At 39.9% G+C, this 20378-nt stretch overlaps 1 protein-coding gene across 5 annotated transcripts in view; it reads left to right on the top strand.

The window, feature by feature from the left end:
* FAM13C (family with sequence similarity 13 member C) overlaps nucleotides 1–20378 on the top strand; it is a 47776-nt gene that overhangs the window by 16572 nt on the left and 10826 nt on the right. For 3 of the 5 annotated variants that reach the window (XM_036386018.2, XM_036386016.2, XM_036386015.2), the window contains exons 5-11: nucleotides 2699–2762; nucleotides 8356–8506; nucleotides 8885–8950; nucleotides 14172–14382; nucleotides 15348–15486; nucleotides 16830–16911; nucleotides 18740–18951. In XM_036386018.2, coding sequence (XP_036241911.1) covers nucleotides 2699–2762; nucleotides 8356–8506; nucleotides 8885–8950; nucleotides 14172–14382; nucleotides 15348–15486; nucleotides 16830–16911; nucleotides 18740–18951 — 925 coding nt within the window. The remainder of the gene's footprint in view (nucleotides 1–2698; nucleotides 2763–8355; nucleotides 8507–8884; nucleotides 8951–14171; nucleotides 14383–15347; nucleotides 15487–16829; nucleotides 16912–18739; nucleotides 18952–20378) is intronic. The other 2 variants (XM_036386019.2, XM_036386017.2) reach the window with 1 other exon arrangement.

The following is a 20378-nucleotide window of genomic DNA, read 5'->3' as shown; positions in this document are numbered from 1 at the left end:
TTTGCAAGTTACAAAATGTAATGCTCCTTTCTGGGTTTCACAGAGGAAATGTGGTGGGGATTTCCTTAGGTACATCTTCCCCAGCTTTTAAAATTATGTGGTTTTATTTGAATTTTATGCAAGTTTAAAAGTGATGTTGTGCATAATTCAAAGATTCACATGTCCTGGTCTGTATTTTAAACAGCACAGTGCTCATGCAAATTTATTTCCCCCTTGAAGTCTAGTAGAGCTCTGTTATGATAATTAGAATTTAGGTGGGTTTTTTCTTTCTTTTTTTTTCTTATATCCACAAGCCTCAAATGTACATGTCACTTATTGCATCTCTGCCATCTCTTTCATGGAGAAAAGGATAATTCTGCCAAAGCCAGTCTATAAAGCAGGGTGAGAGACATATATTTGAGTAGTAGCCACAGAGAGAATTTAATTTTCATTATTTCACAGGATGTAAATTATACAAAATAAGGGTGCCTGCAATTATTCAAAATTTCAGCTAAGGCCTGAAATAATTTTAATGTACTCAGCACAGATGGAAAATGAGGGCTTGTTCCTGCTGCTTTTGAAGTTAATGGATGTTTTGTGATTGACTTTTAATGAGAGTAGAATCCAAACCATAGTTATTAAATTGTAAGCCCTGTGTTGCCTGGTGACAATCAGAAAACCTGCATTTGCCTAGCAGAGCAATTAATCTTGGAGAAAATCAAAAAGCACACCCCAAAACTTTCTGTGTAGAGTAAGATGAGCTCAGCACACAGGAGACTGAAAATGTAAATGCACATCACCCAGAAATGGTTACTCATTTTAATGATTTCAGTATCTCCAGAATCCAAATAATGCATAAATAAGAGCATCTTACTTCAGTATTTCTAGTGTAAAAGGGAAAAGTAAAATGAAAGATTGAAGGCATCCTAAAACAGCTGGCAAGAACATCAGCCTGAATGAGATGTGGTACCTCATGGCTGCTGTAAACCTTTTACTCTCCAGAGTGCAAGACTCGGGAGCGATACAGCTGTGAATGATGTAGAACTTTGCACAGTTCCTTACAGAATTTCCTGCTAGCGTTTACTGTTTGTTTTTGTCCTTAAAAAAAAATTGGTTTGTTTTTATATTATTAAGGGGAGTTCCCACTGGCTCTGTTATCCACCCTGAAAGGAATTATCCAAATGAATACCAGAAGTGTGCAGGTCTGACACATGTTGTTTTCATCCTTTCCCTCATGTCTAGCTCTAGTTCAATGCAATAAATCACCTTAAATATTTTTTCTTCATTAGTGAATTAGTTCTTCAGCTGTTTGTAGCCTTGCAGCTGCCTCCTTACGTGTTATTAAACCAAACTATAAATATTTCACTCTTTCCTATTAAATTAGTCCTTTTGCTGTTCTCATGACTCATTTCTGTTCCTATGGGAATTGCACATCTTGGATCCTGTTTGGAGCCAAGTGGTTTTTCACCCTGGTGTAGCTATCTAATGTGTCTGCTTTGGTAAGAGAAGTGGCATAGCCATCATTTCAGTCATTAAATGCCTCACAAATCCAGGAAGAACTACAACAAACACCTCTGCATTTCTCTGTTCTGATTTGGAGGTCTATAGAGGATTTTACAGCTATTTCTTTTTGCTGGGATGACTCTATGCCCAGAAAAATACGAATTATTTTATGCAAAGAGATCTGGGTTTTGTGTTGGGTTTGGTCACATCTCTGAGTGAGTCTCCAGGGTCCAGCAGACATCAGCACCTTTTCAGCCCTGACAAATCTCATTCTCTGAGACAGCTGCAGTTTTCTTGCTTCTCCTGAGTCGAGTCAGCTTGTGGTACACCCATGTCAGGCTCTGAGATCAGGTGTGGGAAGCCTCAGCTTGTTCTGGGGATGGACAGAGGGGTGGTGGGAGGCTACTGAGGCTGCTCAGTCTGTGGGAAGCTGTTTCCAGGCTTGAGTTTCATTCCTTGGTGTAGTGAATTAGTAGCTAACCCTGAGGCTGGGAGCTGGGTGGGCCATGTCTGGCTGGTTGGGGCACAGCTCCTCAGTGGCCACAGCCAGGGGGAAGAGATTTGCCCCTCACTAGTCCAGGGCCTGCCTTTCCTCTTCCCATGTGGAGAAGCAGCAACACTGAGAAAACCAAAGGTGTGGACATCTCTGATGGCAGCCAAGTGACACTCACTAGAAAATGAGGACATCTCTCTTACAGGATTTCCAGGCACCTGGGGCCTTTCTGAAATTAGCAAAAGCAGAAAGCTGAAGATTGGGAGCCTGAAATGCCTTCAAATTTAAATATGGAAAGATTTATTCTTTATGGCTGTGATATGGGAAAACTCTTGTTCCTGATTTAAAGCATGTGGGACAAATTGTGCTTAGATTTAAGCATGTGTCTGAGCATTTTCTTGGCGTTAACCCTGTTAGCTCAACAAGTCACAGATCATACATCTGTAGAACTTTTTGACACGACAGAGTGAGCCCAGATATTAATGTCATAGTTTCCAGGGCTTCATTAACAGTTTAAATGTATTATTTAGGATTCCAATAAAACCACTGTTGTTTTGAATGGGTTAAAAAATAGAGATGTTACTTTCATAGAAATGCTGTTTCTTAAATAAAACAGATTAATCCTGTAATTTATAAATTACATACACACATGATGAAAAGCTCGAGATATTTGCAGCACAGATAGGCAACCTATTGAATGATTTTTTAAATTTTGTTTTGTAGAATAGATCAGAGCACAAACATTTCACCAAAAGAAGCAACTGATCAATTTAACAGCTTAAATGAGGTAAGTGTAACCAAAAGTTGAAATATGATGTTATAAATTTTGAATAGATGTTTTGGTTTTTTGTTAATTTCAAGGTCTTAGAATAATGTAATTGCTTAATAATCTTAGATTAGCTTTTTAATGAAAGATTAAAAATGTTTTTGAAGAAAAGCTTAAAAATGTGATATGAGACTGCTAAAATAGTTTGAAAGCTAGAGGCAAGAGATTTTAAATTTTTTTAAGCCAATTTGAGATTGCTTTTTGTTTATGCTCAGAAAAGAATCACTCAATACTGACTGAGTGAAGGGACAGCTTTCAAGAACGTTTGATTTTTTTCTCCTATTACAGCTCAAAACAGTTCATCTGTTAAATGTGAACTGGTTTTATGTTATATATCATATGTTTATATTATATGCTTTTATGTATTTATATGTTATATGTCATATAAATATGTTTTGTTTAAAAATAAGGAGTTCTCAAGGTTGCTGCATCCTGCATAAGTAAGCTAGGAGCAGTACAATGGAGTCTAAAAGGTGCTCTGGTTCTAAGATGGAAGGAGGGGAGAGCTGAAGAGGGGAAGCAAGGAAAGCCAAATAACACCAGTGACACTTGGAACAAGCTGCTTTCACAGGGATTGTGCCAGGAGCACAGTGTGGGTGAAGCACAAGAAGCTGTTGGTGTGATGCCATTGAAACGTGGATGAGCCTGGGCGAGGTCCTCACAGTCAGCAATACGCTGGGAGGGGCAGGGGGTAAAGCCAAGCTTTGTGGTTATGCAAAGTGGGAAACCCTAGAAAGCATTTCCCCACACATGGGGACCCTGCACCCCAGCACAGAGTCCACTCCCACTGCAAGGACAGGGGGGACATGGGACTTACACAGGGAGCAGCTGGGTTTTTTAGTGTAGGCTAAGGCAACACAACAAAGAAAAGAACTGGGTGAAGAGAAGCCCATTCCTGAAAAACTCTGGGAAAGAAGGCTTTGTTTCCATAATGAGCCAGAGAGCATCTATGTCTATTAATAGATGCCTGACTTTCATTTGGGGGAGACTACAATGTGTCCTTTTAAAGGAATTCAGACCTAATCTTCTCCTTGCAGTGAATTGTTTCCTCTGCATTTTGTGTCATTGTTGTGCAGCTCACTGTAGAAAATCTCAATGCTGACAAGCAGGGCACATTCAGTGACAATACAAGAGAGTACACTCAGCCTCTCTAGAGCCACCTCAGGCCCTGGGAGAAATCATTAAGATATTGTTTCTTTTGAGAAGCCCAAATGCAAATATTCACTGAAGCTTCCGCTTGAAAGCTTCCATTTAAAATCCTTGCAAAGGATTCCTTAAAGGCTAAAAAAAATATTGTAATAAATCAGGGTAAAATAACAAACCCAATGATTAGCTTAGAAATTAAAATAAATTGTTAATAACCAATGAGGAATGAGCAAGGGTTACAACCTGGTGCTTTCTTTTGCAAAATCTTAGAATTTTTTGTGTCTCAGGTCTATTGCAAACCTGTGCCATAAGAAAAATTCTCCTTTTGGAGTAGAGAAAATGGTGTCTCTCTTCACTGCTCACCCGTGGCATTATGCAGACCCAGGGCATATCTTGTTCTATCTTATTGTTGCTTGTTTGTTCCCCATAAAGGAAGTTCTGAATTGAAAATGTCATATGCCTCAAGGCACAAATATTGCCTTAACGGATACTGCAGAGATTTATTTATGTTCACATAAAATGTGCCTATCTTATTTTAACCTGAACTCTCAGATTAAAAAGCTGTTCCAGTGTGACATATAAAAGCATTAATTTCCTTAGAGTGAAAAAATGGAACAGGTTGAATTTTGCTTAGTTTCTTTCCAATATGAATCACTTCAAAGGTTATTAAATGCTGAAAGCTTGGATTACTCTCCTTCTCTGCCCTAGCTGATTTCATAAATCCAGTAAATCCATCAATAAACTGGATATAATAGAATAGCTGCCTTCCTGTCTGGGAGGAGCAGGAGCAGGCCCAGGGGCAGGCTGCAGGCATCCTTTCATTCAGGAACACCGTGTGGAGGTCAGGGTAATATCATTTTATGCAGGAAGCACCAAGCCTGGGCTTTGCTCCTCACCCTCTCACCCTCCTGGCTGAGTCTGAGCAGAGCTCATGGCTGGGGCACACCTGGGTCCTTTCCTTTTCCCTCAGTTCTTAAATTTATCAAACCTTTGGATGTCCACAAGAATGAGACAAAGGATGTTGATAATGCTAATCCTTCATCTGGGAAATAAATTCTTTCTAAGGGCAATTTTTTTCTCATTTGTCACACTGTCTCCTGTCAGGCTATGGCATCCTGGACATGCTGACCAGCACATCCCACAGTGCTGATCCTGCTGGGCATGGTCCTGTGCCATGCCAGGGTACTGCCTCTCAGTGCCACAGCATTTTGGTGAGGAACTGGGAGAATTTGTTCTTTCAGTGTCCCACTCTCCAGAGGGACATAACAGTGTGTGGCATTCATCTAGGTGTGAGAGATTATCTGTTATCTCAGTGATTCCTTGCCCTAAGGCCTCCCCTCTTCATTTTCAGCAACCGCTGGTTGGAAGGAGTGATGATCAGTGGGTCCAGGCTTAGTTGTTTGTAGAGAAGGTGTCTCTACTACATGCTGAGCTTCCTCTGGCAGTGGCAGTCCTTTTGTACTGTGCTTTCTCCAGCAGACAAGGCTATGGCACTTCAGTGACTGTGTTTTCTTAAAGTATTATCAAAAATAACAAAGGCTGAGAAGGACTACACTGTTTCTCTTCCTGTCTTTCTCTGACTTCCTAAAAATTTCTTCGTTTTACCATTATTTGTAATAATGTATCCTTTAGGAGAATTGGCTTAGTTTAAGATCTTTGAATTGTCAGTTGCTTTAAGAGGACATAAGAAGAGATAAGAAACCTTTGTCCAAGACAATTATAATTGCTTCTTTTTCAAACTTTTAGGATACTCTTCTTAAGAGAAAACAATACGGTTATTTTTCCAAGGCAATTTATGGATCCATTTGAGATAGTAATATGTCCTTTCATTTGCATTAGCATGGATCAGGAATTACTGCATCAGAAATCCTCATGTTAGGCACCATAATGAACCTGGAATTAACACCATATCTGATGTATGTGAACTGAGATCTTAGCTGATATAGGACACCATAGCTTAAATGATTTCAATTTTACTGGATTTCCATGTGGGGGCATTCTCAAATTGATGATGATGCCCACCATGGCCTGACTTTTCCCTCTGTGGGTTTCAGCTGTTTACACTGGCTTCTAACATGTTTAGCAACTTCCTTTGACCAGCCCTGAGCAGAGGTGGCCCAGGCAGGCCCTAGGGACAGGTCTGGCCGTGGCAGAGCTGCTCACAGCATGAGCACAGGCTGCTTCTCCCCCAGAGCAGATGTGCTGCCCTTTGCTCTCAGCTGTGTCCCCTGCCACGTTTCCTGGTAATTTGGGGTGACTTTCCTGGACAGTGCAGTGTGGCAGGGCTGTAACACTCTGCTGTGGTTGAGGATAAGATGGGATTGGTGGTACATTCCAGATTCATTATCTCCCTGGTAACATCAAGACAATCAAAGCTATTTAGTGTTTTTCTCAAATCCCTGTCAAGGGCACACTCATGAAAATAGATAAGGTATTTCTATTATCATTATTATATGATTTTCTTTTCGTGTTTTGGCAGTGGCTGGAAATTTGCCATCCACCCACCTTCCCCAGATGGGTGAAAAATATAATTCAGAGCAACCAAATATAAACCAGCTGGTGAATAACAGCATAAGCATTGCTGAAATACAGTGTTTAACAATGTAGTCTGTGAGAATGCTTTTACACTGAATTTCCCATAAATATCAATGTGTCATAAGGAATAGTGATGCAAAGTGAATGTATCTTCTTGAAATGGAATTTTACTTGTCAAATGCTTGAAGAAACAGTCAATGAAGGTTAAGTCCTTTTATTCACTTACATTTTCCTTACTGACACATTCCTATGGGTTATCATCTGTGTTCTCTCTAATTTTCATCAGCTGTTCTCCTGGTAAGGACCATGCTGACATCAGAGTCCTCACTGGTTTGTAACTGGTACAAAGTGTCATCTTTTGCTAGATGACATTAATGACTGTAAAATTCTGCCTGTCTGTGATAATTCCACAGCCACTTTGTTTGGGTTTAGTTGGGATGACAGACAATAGGAAATGAGGACTTCCCAAAACAGTGCCATATGTATGATGCAAGTTAGCACTCTTCCCTTGACAAGGAAATGCACTGCCCCCTGAAAGCTTTTAGGGGCAAGAGGGTTTCCATAATTTTCCTGAATTTTATAAAAGGAATGAAAGGATAAAGGCAGAAAGTCATCCCTGATCTTCTCAGACAACCAAGCTGATTTTTTTTTTAACCAAAAGATCAACCAAAACCTCTTTACTTTTACAAAAGGAGTGCCTTACAACAAAAATTATGCAAAGATGTATAAAACTACTTGTCACATAGGTGATGTATTCTCACACAGAGGAAATCAGGCCAATAAATTAATTCATTTTTCATTAAATGAATCAATAAATTGGTTCAGGTGTTTGACAGAGTGAGGAAAAGACTTTTCAGGGTATGAATTTGAGGATTTTTTTTTTTTGCATCTCAGATTATTTTCTTCAGAAAATGTCCTTCATAAATATGTATCACTTGAGTGACTTAATGTTATACGTACATTCTGTGTGTGCCAGCTGTGTGCTTATTAGGACAGCCTTGTGTGGTTTTGTTTTATGTTTTGAGCTGTATTTCCCTTGAGATGGGGGAGCTGGATGCGTGGGGTGTGGGGAGTGACTCATTTTGCCCAGTCAGATGGTGATTAGGGCTTTCACAGCATTTCCATCACAGCGAGCTGCTTGTGTCAGATCGTGCAGCTCAGTGCTGCATGCAGCATTAGAAATTCAGATCAGAGCTGGACCACGCATGGCACAGAGGCTGGAAGTGAGGTGGCAGATAACTGTCCCTGTCATTGATTTGCCTGCAGCCAGTGACAATGATGTGTTGATTTTACCTTTGCAGCGGATCACAAATGATCTGCTGCCCTGTAGAACTGGCAGCAGTCCTCATAAAAGCCCTGTCTACATAATGAAGTACCTCTAAAACAGCCAATTAAAAAAAATCTCTCTCCCAAGAATCCCTTGAGTGATCGTGTTGTCAGTAACTCTTTGTTCACTGCTGTGCACTGCACTCACAGGCTGGAGAGGGAGATTTGATTTTTTATGAATGGTAGATGGGGAGGGACATAATGTCATCAGATCGTGATGTCAGCCCAATGAATGAAATACTTCCTTAATGTATTGCTTCAAGCCCAAGAGGAGGGACACCATCTCAGCTTGGCTGCCTGGAATAAATCGCCTCTTGCTGACAAAGTCATCTTTCCCACGTGCCATGAATAATCCATGTAAATTGGGACTTAAATAACCAGGAGTCAAGAAACTCATGGAATAGTGCACGTTTGCTCTCCCCACGTCCTCCCGGAGCTGGCAGTGGAACACCCCTTTGCAGGCGCTGCCGATGGGCTCCGGGAGTTGAAGAGCATTGCTGATCCCCGTTGTTCTCTACCCAGCCCAATGTTCTGCTTTTGTCTGCAGAATTCTTTGTTGAAGCTGCAAGCCCTGGAAACTGATCTGTGCTCTGCGTTTCTGCCAGCCCAGGAGGAAACTCCCCAGCTGCCGGCACCCAAGGACACAGCCCCTTCTCCAGCCCACAGCAGTGTGCAAGCTGATGGGGCCAGTTGTGGAGGTAAGCCAGCGTGCCATGATGTGCTCTCATTTGCAATTATAAGAAAGCCTTGTGACTTGCACTTTAAAATCAGGCTTGCAGCCCTCTGGGAAACAGTGCAGAGCTAATGCAAAGCACCATTTCCTCCTGCAAAGGCTGTGTAACGTAAAAAGGGGTGATACCTGGTAAAAGAATGGAAATTAACAGCTGTAACTCTCCAGTTTTCTGAGAGGGAATTTTCCTTTTCAGAGAGGTTTTAAGAATCCCAATTATTTTATTTTTTAGTTTTAATCTGTTGTTTTTCCCCAAGTAAATTTACTCTCTTTACTTCCTATGTCTGTATTGTGTGAGATCACCTGCCATATCATGTAATTCTATTTTTGTCATTCTTTTTGTCAGAGCAATATCACTTCATTTCTCCTATTATTGATTTTAATTTAATGCATCAGCAGAGAGATAGCGAAGGTGAGTTTTACAGCATGTGGATTTTAATCATTCATGATCCTGTATTATTACCCAGCTGGGCAAACTGTGGTGTGTTATCTCTCCCTCTTTCCTCAATAGAGAAATAAATAGCCCTAAGGCTCAGCACTGTTTTTGTCAATTCATGGCTTGTAGTCACAGGGCTGGCAGAGTCGTGATGCTCAATAGAAGAGGAGTCACTGCTCGTGAAAAATAGGTCAAAGGCAGTATGACTAATACATCTCACAGACAAGTGACATGAATACACAAATACCTAAGTCGTGCACCATGTACGGTTCAAATTAAGGCAGGTAGGTCAGTAATCCCTTTGCAATTGTTGTTTCATATAAAAAAAAAATCTGGGTTAAGAAGAAATAATTTTAGGAGCTGCTTGCTCAGCATTTTCAGCAAGAAATAACATTTAGTTATTTACAAAAAAATATTATAGCGTTACACAAATGATAGTGTTCCACTTAAAAAATTTCAAAGTTTGAGGTTGGCACTGGAAAAATCAAGGAATGATGCATGTAAAAATCAAATTATTATGAAGATGAAGGAATCTAAAAATGCTAAATGTCCTGGTTTTGTTTTCTTTTTAAAAAGAGGATGTGTTAGTCCAGCCAGGCAAATACTTTAATAGCTCTTGAACACGGCTATGGAGCCTGGAGTGGGGCTAACCTTGATAGGGATCTGAAGCAGAAACAGGTCTGCAGGTCAGCATTTGTGTGCTGCACAGGAAAAGACCTTCTGCAGCTCACCCAAAATCTGCACTGACTCCTTTCCTTTGTGTCAGGGTGGACAGGACCTTGTAGTTTGCTGCATTATTTTGCTCTGGTGGTTTCATAGTTCATTGCTAGGATGGTTCTTAATTGTTTCCCCTCAATAATTTTTTGCTGTTTTGATTGGATTTTCTTTTTATTTATGCTGGTGGTGACTGCAGCTTCCAATCCCCTCTCTACTCCTATTTCCCCTCTGCAGCCACATGGGGAAATGTTGCATGATGTAGCATTTCTCTTGCTCAGTTTCAGAGCATGCTCTGCCACTCCAGCAGTTCAAACTCGTGCTTTAGTTAAAGCTTATCTATTTAATGGGTTTTAATGTGCCCTCATTCCTGTTAACATCTGCTTTGTGGTTTGTGGCATTTTAGTAACTTGCCATTTTGCACAGACAGAGCTGGTCCTAATTCTGTCTGTTAAATTACTGCTGAAATCTTCTGATGCATTGAGCTGTCACACTTGGCTATTTGAGCTCCACCTTGGCTGGAAGTCCAGGGATTTGTACCAGGCTGAGAAGGGAGTTTCTAGAGGATGTGCCATATGTGTTCCATCTTTAGTTATCAGCCTTTCCTTAGTGGATGTGGGAAAATTAACACAATCCTTCCATTTGCATCCCAGTCAACAAATTTTAGAAAAGTATACATCATATGTATGGAGAATGAAGGTACAACAGTCTAGTAAGATGACAGGGTGCTTCAGGATGTCAGTTTTAAGGGGATGAACAGTAACTTATCTCTGAGCAAAGTCAGCAATTTCCAGTTTACTCTTGAATATGTGATGCTGAATTTGAGTTGCCAAAGCGAGACTGTAAAGAGTTGAGATGGGTACCTAAATTAGCTTTTTAAAGGGGTAATTATAGAAAAGTAGGGTGCAATTTCTGTAACTTTTGGATATGAGATTGCATCACATAAGTGCCTGCAGCAATGAGCAGCTGAACCTAACTACAGGAAATGACTTCTAAATGACTTTTAAATTAAAAATTCTGATAGAGGCACTCACAGGTGTAATGTGTTTAGGACTGAACACATTACATCTGAGTATTATTTTTTCTATACAAGAGATTTCTGTGTGTTATTGCTTCACTTGAAGAATATCACAGGCATAAATACAGGCTTGTACCATAGCACTTGTCATATGAAGTCCACCTGCTGAACCATGCTGCAGACTATCAGACACTAGAATTTGGCTTTAATTCCTGTGGTGTTCTCCTGTCAGTGCTAAGCTGCATGGAGTAGATGGGATGGAAGAGATGCTAAGGGGCAAGTCACTTGCCTGGGTAGAGGTGGCTTTGATTCCCAGTTTTGGCAAAAATAGAGGCTAAAATTAGACAAGATACATGAAGACAGGTAGAAGTTTGGTCAGTTAATGGGCTACCCTTAGGATAATATTTAGTGTCTTGTTTAGGTTCCACACAGAACTGGAATCAGGATGATGGCCTTAAGTGTTAATTTAAAATGGAGTTGGTTAGAACTTGTTATCACTCTGAGATGTCCTAATGTTTTAGTACTTGTGCCACTGAAATTAATCAGTCTGAATTATTTGCTGACTACTTCTGACTATTTGGTAGTAATTTAATGCTAATTAATACTTCTAATACTACTAATACCTCTAGTAGAGTTGGAACTAAACCCTTTCTTGGGCCATAGCAAAGTTACATGAGTATTCAAGCCTTGTGGACTCTGCTGTCAGAAGGCCAAGGAAATGAAAGTGCCTTGGCTTTTGGGAAATATTCCCAAATTATAAACAGGTGGGTTGTCTCTCTTTTGTTTGCTAGCAGAATAAAAGAACCTCCTTGAACTTTATGTGTGGGTTTTACACTGGAGCTGCATCAGCCCCTCCCTTTCCTGTGTATTAATCTTCCAGGAGTGCTAAGTCCTGAATGTGTGCATTTCTTCCATTTCTGATCCTGGGCTGGGCCTATGAAATGGTCTGGCTGTAGATGTGAGGAGCAGCAATGTCTGTCACCATATGGTTTAGCAGTGGTACAGGCTGTCTCCTGCATGAAGGACATTTTTAGGTCCATAGGAAGTCAGAGTTCAAATGTTGGAAAGTTATTTCCTTCACTTATCAAACACAGACTGGCTGATCTTTTTATCACGTCACTAGCTGATCTTTTTATCACATCATTTTCCTTTCACAATGAGGGCACTGCTACTTAATACTTAATACTTAATACTTATTCCTTGTAATAACAGAACATGAAAAACTGTGCAATTGTTCTTAGTCAACCAATTTCCCAGTGATTATGTGTTTCTTGGAGTTAAAAGATGGTGAAATTAAAGCAAGGGAAGTCAGGTTCTTCTCACTGACAATACTGTTCTTCAGAAAAAAACAACCCAGCAGCAACAACAGATCAAAACCCAAAGGTATTAATTTTTAAAATTTTACAGGATGAGGAAAGAGGGAACACTTTTGTTGCAGGACAGCAATTATTCCAGCCATTGTCACTGCCTGTTGTCAGTGTCATGATTGCCCAGGACACCTCAGTGCTCCACCCCTGCCTCTCCCAGGTGCCTTCCTGGGGTCTCTCTGTGGGAGGATTTGAATCTCATACAAGGTTTGGGAGATCTGGGTGTTGCTCTGGTATCTTGGAGAGCTGAATTTGACCTACAGAGTGTGAAGTACTTAGAGGAAGGATGCAAGGTTAGAATTAACAATCAATTACATTGTCTCAATCTGAAAATGCTTAACATAATTATAATTGATGATGCTGGTAAGAATAGATGAGCTTGTAAATACAAGAGTCGTGTATCTTTTGCTTGACAGACTAAACTGTGATTATACAATATACAATAGGAATTTTGTTGTTTGTAAAGCAAGAGCAGTTTGATAGTGTCCAATAAAATTATATTTAAGCCATTGTATTTTCTATTTTTCAGAGAAATATAGGGGGTTTTTTTGTGGCTTTTTTTTTTTGAAGGGTGTCATTCAGACCTGGTTTTTCACCACTGTCACAGTGTAGCAATAGGGATTTGCAGTTTTGGTATTTGTTGGAAAGAGGGCAAATAAAATGTACTACAGAGGTTCATTCAAATCCTGGAAAAAATACTCACTCAGCGTGGGAATGTGATGTCCCATGTGCAAAGCAGAAAATCAAAAGTGAAGGTAAAAGAATTTACCTACACCTACCAGTTCTTCTGTGAGTAAACTCATGTACAGTTGTTTCTCAGGGCAATTTTAGACTTCCATTGAATAAAAAGATTCTGTGAAATGTATTAGAATGCATGATATATGGCAAATATATTACTGATTAGAATTGACACATGCTGCCTGGAAATGCAAAATAATAGATATTAATTAAAAAGCTGTATATATGAATGTGCTTAGAAAAAAAAGAAAATAATGTAGCTGGTGCAAAATATAATGTACTGTGGAAACTGCTGTAGGAGAACCTGAGTCAGGGCACAAACTTTGCTTTAGCAAAGCAAGAGAGAAAAAAATTTGAGCAAGAACTTTTATGAGATTGTGGAGTTTTTCCCTAGAAAGTATAATCTGCATTAAATCCCAATAATCTGATAGCAAAAATATTGATTAAGTTTGATCATCATCATGCATTTCACCTACTGAGGGTGAGGAAGAAGATTCAGTATTGAATATTGAATATTCCCTTCAATGGACTCAGTTAGAGTACAGGAAGATGAACCCCTGATGTTCCCTAGGTAGGCCCTGTAATGTGCCATTATTTCTCATACTACCCATAAGCAGAACCTGTGTGATGAGGTTCATCAATTCCTACTTTTTCTAGCTTGACCATCACTAGAAAACAAATTTTACCTTTTAAGGCATCTGTGTTGAGGTTTGCATTTAAAGTCCAAGACATTGTTAACACATGTACCACAAGCAAAACTCCTCCAAGAAGCAGCCACTGCCCATGACCTTGAGTAAATAAATTGAATGTTCTTGGTTGTGGTTGTTATTTTCATATGCTTGTGTTCTTTCAGCCAAGGATATGTTATTGTTATCCAACAAAATCCTGCAGGATGCTGCAAGCAGCCCTGGAGGTTCTTATCACCAGGACATATTATATTTTTGACCTTTCTTTCTCTTCACCAAGGGACTAAATGAAAAAGCACAAAATAAAACTTATTGTGGGCAGTCATCATCTTCTTCAGGAAAGTGGCTTTCAAAAGCAAACAGATCTATGAAAATACAAGTAATGCTTCTATTCTGGGAAACTCTCCATCTTTACTTCATAGTTTATAAATACACCCATCCACCTCCTCCTGTGGAACTCAGAAGGGATTTATGTGAAGCCAGTGGCAGTACTTCTATTTTCTCATCCTCAGTGCTGTGTCCACCCTGCATGCAACACTTTGCTGATCTGTTTGCTGCTCACTTTGAATACTTATGCTTGGAATACTTCTGTAAAGACAAATTTTTATTGACCTAGGTAGCTGTACCCCATGTGAGTGCCCCTCAGTCCACAGTGATTTCTACTCTCTTTCTAGAGCCTGTGCCAGCCCACAGGGACTGGCAGAATGACATGGAGAGCAGCCCACAGGAGCATCACTCCCTAGGGACCAGCCGGCTGCTGTATCACATCACAGATGGAGACAATCCTCTCTTGTCACCACGCTGCTCTATCTTTAGCCAAAGCCAGAGATTTAATCTAGACACAGAGTCTGCCCCTTCTCCACCAAGTGCTCAACCTTTCATGATGTAAGAAAATCTATTTTAATCCTTATGCATTTTTAAGACTTTTTCTGCAATTCACAACCTTTGACTCTTCGTGGGTTTTTTTCCGTTGTTGCTATGTAATAAAAAGGAAATGTTTTTATTGTGGTGTATTTTGAAGTGGATGATTTGCAACACCAGAAATAGGAACTAGTGTTTCCTCAGTCATAACAGTGTACAATATTTTTTTGAAGTCTTTGTTAATTACAGTTAGCAAGGACAGTTTTAAATGTTAGTAATTAGAATGACGAGTGAGCACAAGATAGAGAGGGCTCTCTAGGTATAATACTAAAAAATTCAGCTGTAATTGAGCTGTAGCTTGAGTCACTGATGAGAGGTGACAGTGCATAAAGCATATGAACAGTCCTTCTATGGGATTTCCTGAAACCAAGCTGTGAGTTTCAGAGATAAATTAACTTTCTTAAAAGCTGATATGCAGAGCTTTAGCTTCAGCTGCATATGGATAAGAATCAGCTCTATTGACTTGTAACTGTAAATAATCAGAAACTAAACTGTCTTCCAAATGATAATGTTCATTTCCAGTAATGAAAAACTCCCTGAGCTTACTTTTACAAATCATGTCACCATAATCTCGTGTTATACTTGAAAGATTTGTGAATAAAGGTGTGGGTGTTAAATGTAAATACTGGATCAAGCTTTTGCCTACTAGATTAATTTTTTGAAATATATTCAGAAATCCCACGATTAATTAAAAAAAAAAAAAGAGAGAATGAAAGACAGATGGTGAACCCATTAGAATACTCTAGGGGTACCTTCAAGCAAAAGCAATTATTTTATGCTTACTTTATAAAACTAAGTAGTCTCTATCCAGTGAAAGAGTAGAATAGCCATGAATTCTGGAATGCTAAGTGTGAAGTGTGCCTGAAAACAAGGCAGGGTCCATTATAGCCAGCTCTTGGATCCCACAAATCTGCTTTTGGCTTTTGCAGGCCAAGAAGTTCTTCCAGGTGTAGCTGTGAAGACTGCAAAGAACCACAGACAGTAACACAACTTACCAAGCATCTTCAGAGCCTCAAGAGAAAAATTAGGAAGTATGAAGAAAAGTTTGAGCAAGAAAAAAAATACCTGGTAAGACAATAACTGAAAAGGTAAGTACTCCAAGATGGAGGCAAGAATCCCAGTGTATTTAAACAATTATTTATTCAAAGCAATGTGAGATAGGGTATTTCTGGTAAAATGAAATAGGAAAAACTTCAATGAATAGCTTTTCAGCATCTTTCAGTGTATGCAGTAGTTCTGAGACTTTTAATTTTCTTTGGATTACCTTTATTGCAAAATATCCATCTTTGAGAAGTGTGAATCGGTGAAACACCGCTGACAGGCTTGTGAAACAAAATGGTGCAAAAGGTGGAAAGCTACTTATTTGCTTTGTAGGAGTCATTTGCCTGGAAACTTGTTCTGCTGTGCAGATCCCTTCATTCAGGCAGGCTCCTATGAACCTCCAAAGCCTGGGGCTCTGTACAAGCTGATGGTAAAAATCAGAGAAATAAAACTTGTGGGGGTTGTTTGAGGTCAGTGGTGAGTGCTGTGCTGGGAATTGTGCAGTATAAGAATATTAAAACATACCTGATGCTAAGGAGGTGTACAACACAAATCAGGGAAGTTTGTGACATTTTCTGACTGTAAAATTAAGCAAATTATATATTACCTTTTAATCCTGTTAATGGCCAAAACCTTAAACTTGTGCACTGTTTGGCTCTGTGGGCATCATAAGCTCCTAGGAGGACAATTTCATACCTAAACAACTCTCACAATATGGTCAGAAAAGGAATTATTTCAGAAGGTGGATTTTGTGAAACTGTTTTGCAATTTTATATACCTGAGTTTTGAAGATTCAGTGTAAATTCTCTTTAATTTGCAGGCAATTTCTAAATGCAAAATAACCCCTGATCTACAAAGCCTTTGTTGTTTGTTTCTTTTGAAATCACTCTTGCACAGTATTTTTCATTTGATTAATTAAGCAGATCAGTTGAAGTTCTGAAAATGCTGCTTCCCAAGAGCATCCTAGTCTTATAGTAAGAGTTTATTCCTGCAAAGGACAGAGAGCTTCAGTTACCATCCTGGAAATCACTTAGGAACTTGACTAAAATTAGGTATTTGATCAATCCTTTTGAAGTCACCGAGGTTATTTATCCAATTAGTCAGAGACTGAAACATTCAGTGCTGTCCTTTTTGGGATCAGAGACATAACACTCAGATCCTTGTGGCACTGTGTCACAATGGGGAGAGATAAGCCATGACAAATTAATGCCATGATCAAGCCAGATGCTCTGCATGGCTCTGATAGAGTGCAGTCAGAAGTACAGACATTTTGTAGCACACTGGGGGTGGGGAGGGTTTTATCTGTTTGATCCTTTAACTGTCAGTTCCTTCTCTTTCTTTACATTCTTTACATTTTCCTTTGCATTCAGCCTTCTCATGGTGACAAGACTTCCAATCCTGAGGTTCTGAAGTGGATGAATGCTCTGGCCAAAGGTCGGAAGCAGCTCAAAGGTACGTAATAGAGTGTTCTGTCCCTTTGCTGCTGAGCCTTTTGGAAAGGGGAGTGTACCTGGAACCTTTTCAAGTCAGTTTTCTAACCTCACTGCTCTGCTTATTTTTCACAATGTGTGGCAGTAAGTCTCCCAATGGCAAGAAAGATATTATGTGATATGCCTTGTCTTGATTCCTGAAAGCAGGGATTAAAGTGAGCCAGTTCAGCCTCCGTACCAAGGCTGGAAAGGGGAAGGGGGAAAAGCCATCATCTCTCCCTCATCACTAAAAACATTCATGCAGAAGGCAGTGTTGTTCTGAGCACTTTCATGAGGGTCTAAAACACAGAAGTTAAAAGTTTCCTTGTAATAGCACAAATGTAGGTGCAACTGTTTCTTTATGACAGAGGACACACATCACTAAGGATTCAATTTATTTTGATCATAAAAACAGATCTTTCCTTGATAATAAATTTGGCCTTGAGGGTCAGGTTTTGTCCTTGACTGTCTGCATACCACTCCATTAATGTCTGTGGGTGTATCAGATGCTTTCCCTTGGAGAGTCTGTAGCCAAGAAGACTGATTGATTTTTTTTTTTTGAAGGCTATTTATAATTCACTAAATCTTTTTTTTTTTTTTTTTTGCCCTGTTATAAATGGATTCTCACTACTAAATAAATTGTAGTATTATCTTTCATCTCTGTTCTGGATGTAGTTAATAATGTAGATATAGAGGATGTGATTGTGGTAAATGAAGAAGTAGAAACTCGTCTTTCAGTAAATTTCTTCTGGAAATTCCCCCTTGAGTACCATCCTGTATGAATACTAGATGATGATGATGATGATTACTATTATTATTTCCCCTGAACTCTGTGTTGCAAATACAGGAAGGGCAAATGCAAAGAAATGGCCAATCTGCATGGTTACTTTTCTGAAGATTGTATCTCTGATTCAACCACTCAATCTCCTGTCCAGTGGGTCTAGGTTTCATAGATCAGCCTCACCTTCACACCCCAAATGCCTCAATCCTGTGACAACCCTTGATTGTTATTATCCTGGATAATGGTACTGCTTTTAAATGAAGCCAGATTCATGAGGTTCACATGCCAAGTACAACTGAAATGGAAAACACTCAAATGTTTGTAGATCCTTCTTTAAATTTGCAAGGCTTGTCTATCCTTTCTAACTCTATGGGTTTACTAAAAATTACTGGTTTTCCCCACAAATCTGACCTATATCCTCAGACTGTCACAAATAAAAAATTATGCTACTGTTTCTGCATGGATTTCAACAAATTTAACACAGTTGGAGACATCAATCTCCTGCCTTGCCCAAGGTCCTTCACCAGACAGGCATTTGCTTGGAACATAATCTGGTTTTATGGGAGCTAATTCAGATTTTAATTCAATTTCCTTGTTGCTCTGTGCAGGTCCCTGGAGCTCCAGGGGCTTTGGCTTGGTGTCAAGTTAATAGAGTCACACATGCTTTATCACATCCAGGCAGGCTGCTGACTGGGAAGCTTCTGTCTTCAGCTGGGGTGCTCAGGTGCTCTTCTGCCAAGGGAAGTCATTTAAGAAAGGGGTGGCTTCTCCTTGTGAGGACCACTTGAGCATCTGGGTTGGCATGGCAGGGTGACCTCTGGAAGGCAGAGGGACAGTTTAAATTGCTCTAGGAAGCAAAAGATGTTACACATTAAAGTGAAGTATAATTACTTTCCTACATGCCTGTGGTACGATAATAATTGTTAGCAAGGAGTAGGGAAGTTTCAGGTTTTTTTCCCTAGTAGTGTCACAGAAAACTCCTTTGCAAATACTTCTCATCTATTTACTTGCCATGCAATTTGCCTTTCAGAGCTGAAACTCAGAATGTCAGAAGAGCAAAACTGTACGTCCACAGTGTCCCAAAGAAATGAGCAGTGTGAAGGCAGTGGCACCTCTAAAGAGGCTGGCACACAGGAGGCCACCAGCATGGAACCAGCTCCCTCTGTGGAAGAAACCATGGACAGTGTGTTGAGACGACTAAAGGAGAAAAGACAACACTTCAACCTTCCTGAGACTATTAAGGTATTTAAGGAGCATGGCTGTTCCCTCAGAATTCTCCCCTGAGGCAGATGTTAGTGTGGCTGGCTCAGGGTGTGCCAGGGAGCGCACATCCTCTGTCTGCTGGCACTGCAGTGCATTTTCTCTCTAGTGAGGTGGCAACTCTAGTGCAGTTTCCAGAAGTGACTCTTCTGAGAAGAATTGCTGAGGTGCAGAAGGCTTTTTCAAGCAGTGCTAAGCATTTTCTGCTCAAAAAACTGAGCATGTTTCTGCTCATGTGAAACTGTTTGCCAGGCACTGCAGGAACCTGCTGACTTGAGGCTGTGTGCCCAGAACTGCATATCTGGTGTTCTGAAAGTGGTGGCAGCACAAGCACCTTGAGTCCACAGAAACTGTGTGGCTAAAAACATTCCTGAAGGTATTTGATGATAAAGATCCCCTCTCAGCTGAGAAATGCTGAAGGCCTCTGCAGAGTCAGTAGCGTGCACTGAGGTGACAGGGACAGCACAACTGCTCAGACAGCTTTGCTCTCCTGACCTTGTGCATTTGTGCTGATCCTGACTTCCTTCCCATGTTCTCAATTACTCTTCTGAATGAAGGAGCAATATTCCATGGAACATGATTGCTTGGCTGGGAAATCAGTTTTTTTTGTTTTAAAACCAGAACATACATTAAATTTTTGCTGTGCCTTCACATTCCTGGCACAATATGGGGTTCTCTAAAACAATAGGTACCACCCAAACCCCCACTCTTCTGGGGGCTGTTTTTGCTGCAGAGGATGTTGCTGTTCTGATGCTATTACCACCAAGCAGGACAATAAATTCTGCCCTCAAAGGTACCTAAAGTCTAAGTGTTGACAGTAACATTTAGACTTTGACTGGTGAATTAGAAAGGTGAAGGGGTGAGAGGGTGAAGAACTAAATGCTAAACTATGTGAGAACTAAGAAATTATTCTGGGTGGATTTCAGTAGCAGAGAGTACCCAGCAGAGATAATTTTTAATTTTTGTTTTGTTTCTATTCTTGGTTCTCAAACAAGTAATTGCTATATAAAACCAGGACTATGCATAACAATGCCATGCTTCTCAGATCTTGGGCACTGCATACATGACTGATTTTTTAATTGTTTCTTTTTCTGTGCTAATTCTTTAGAAAGAGAAATGAAATGGAAAATGTGTTTCATAACCAGAAAACAAACAAAAAAGCAACAAAACCATGCGATTCTGTAGATAGCTCTAACATCCTAACAGCACAGACTGTAGGATAATATTTTCAGTCATTAATTTTTTTTATTAATGGGGTGAGATCAGATGACACCAAAACAAATGTCTCTGACAAAATCCAGTTCAAAAAACTTTCTTATAAAAATAAGTGGGTATCTGTCCCACTCATTTTTCAATTTTTTTGAACTTCCCCGAATTTTCCAAGAGAACCTTCTAAATTTAAGAAATGG

The sequence above is a fragment of the Molothrus ater genome, chromosome 8, assembly GCF_012460135.2.
Source record: "Molothrus ater isolate BHLD 08-10-18 breed brown headed cowbird chromosome 8, BPBGC_Mater_1.1, whole genome shotgun sequence".
Taxonomy (NCBI): domain Eukaryota; kingdom Metazoa; phylum Chordata; class Aves; order Passeriformes; family Icteridae; genus Molothrus; species Molothrus ater.
This window is presented reverse-complemented; position numbering and strand designations above follow the sequence as displayed.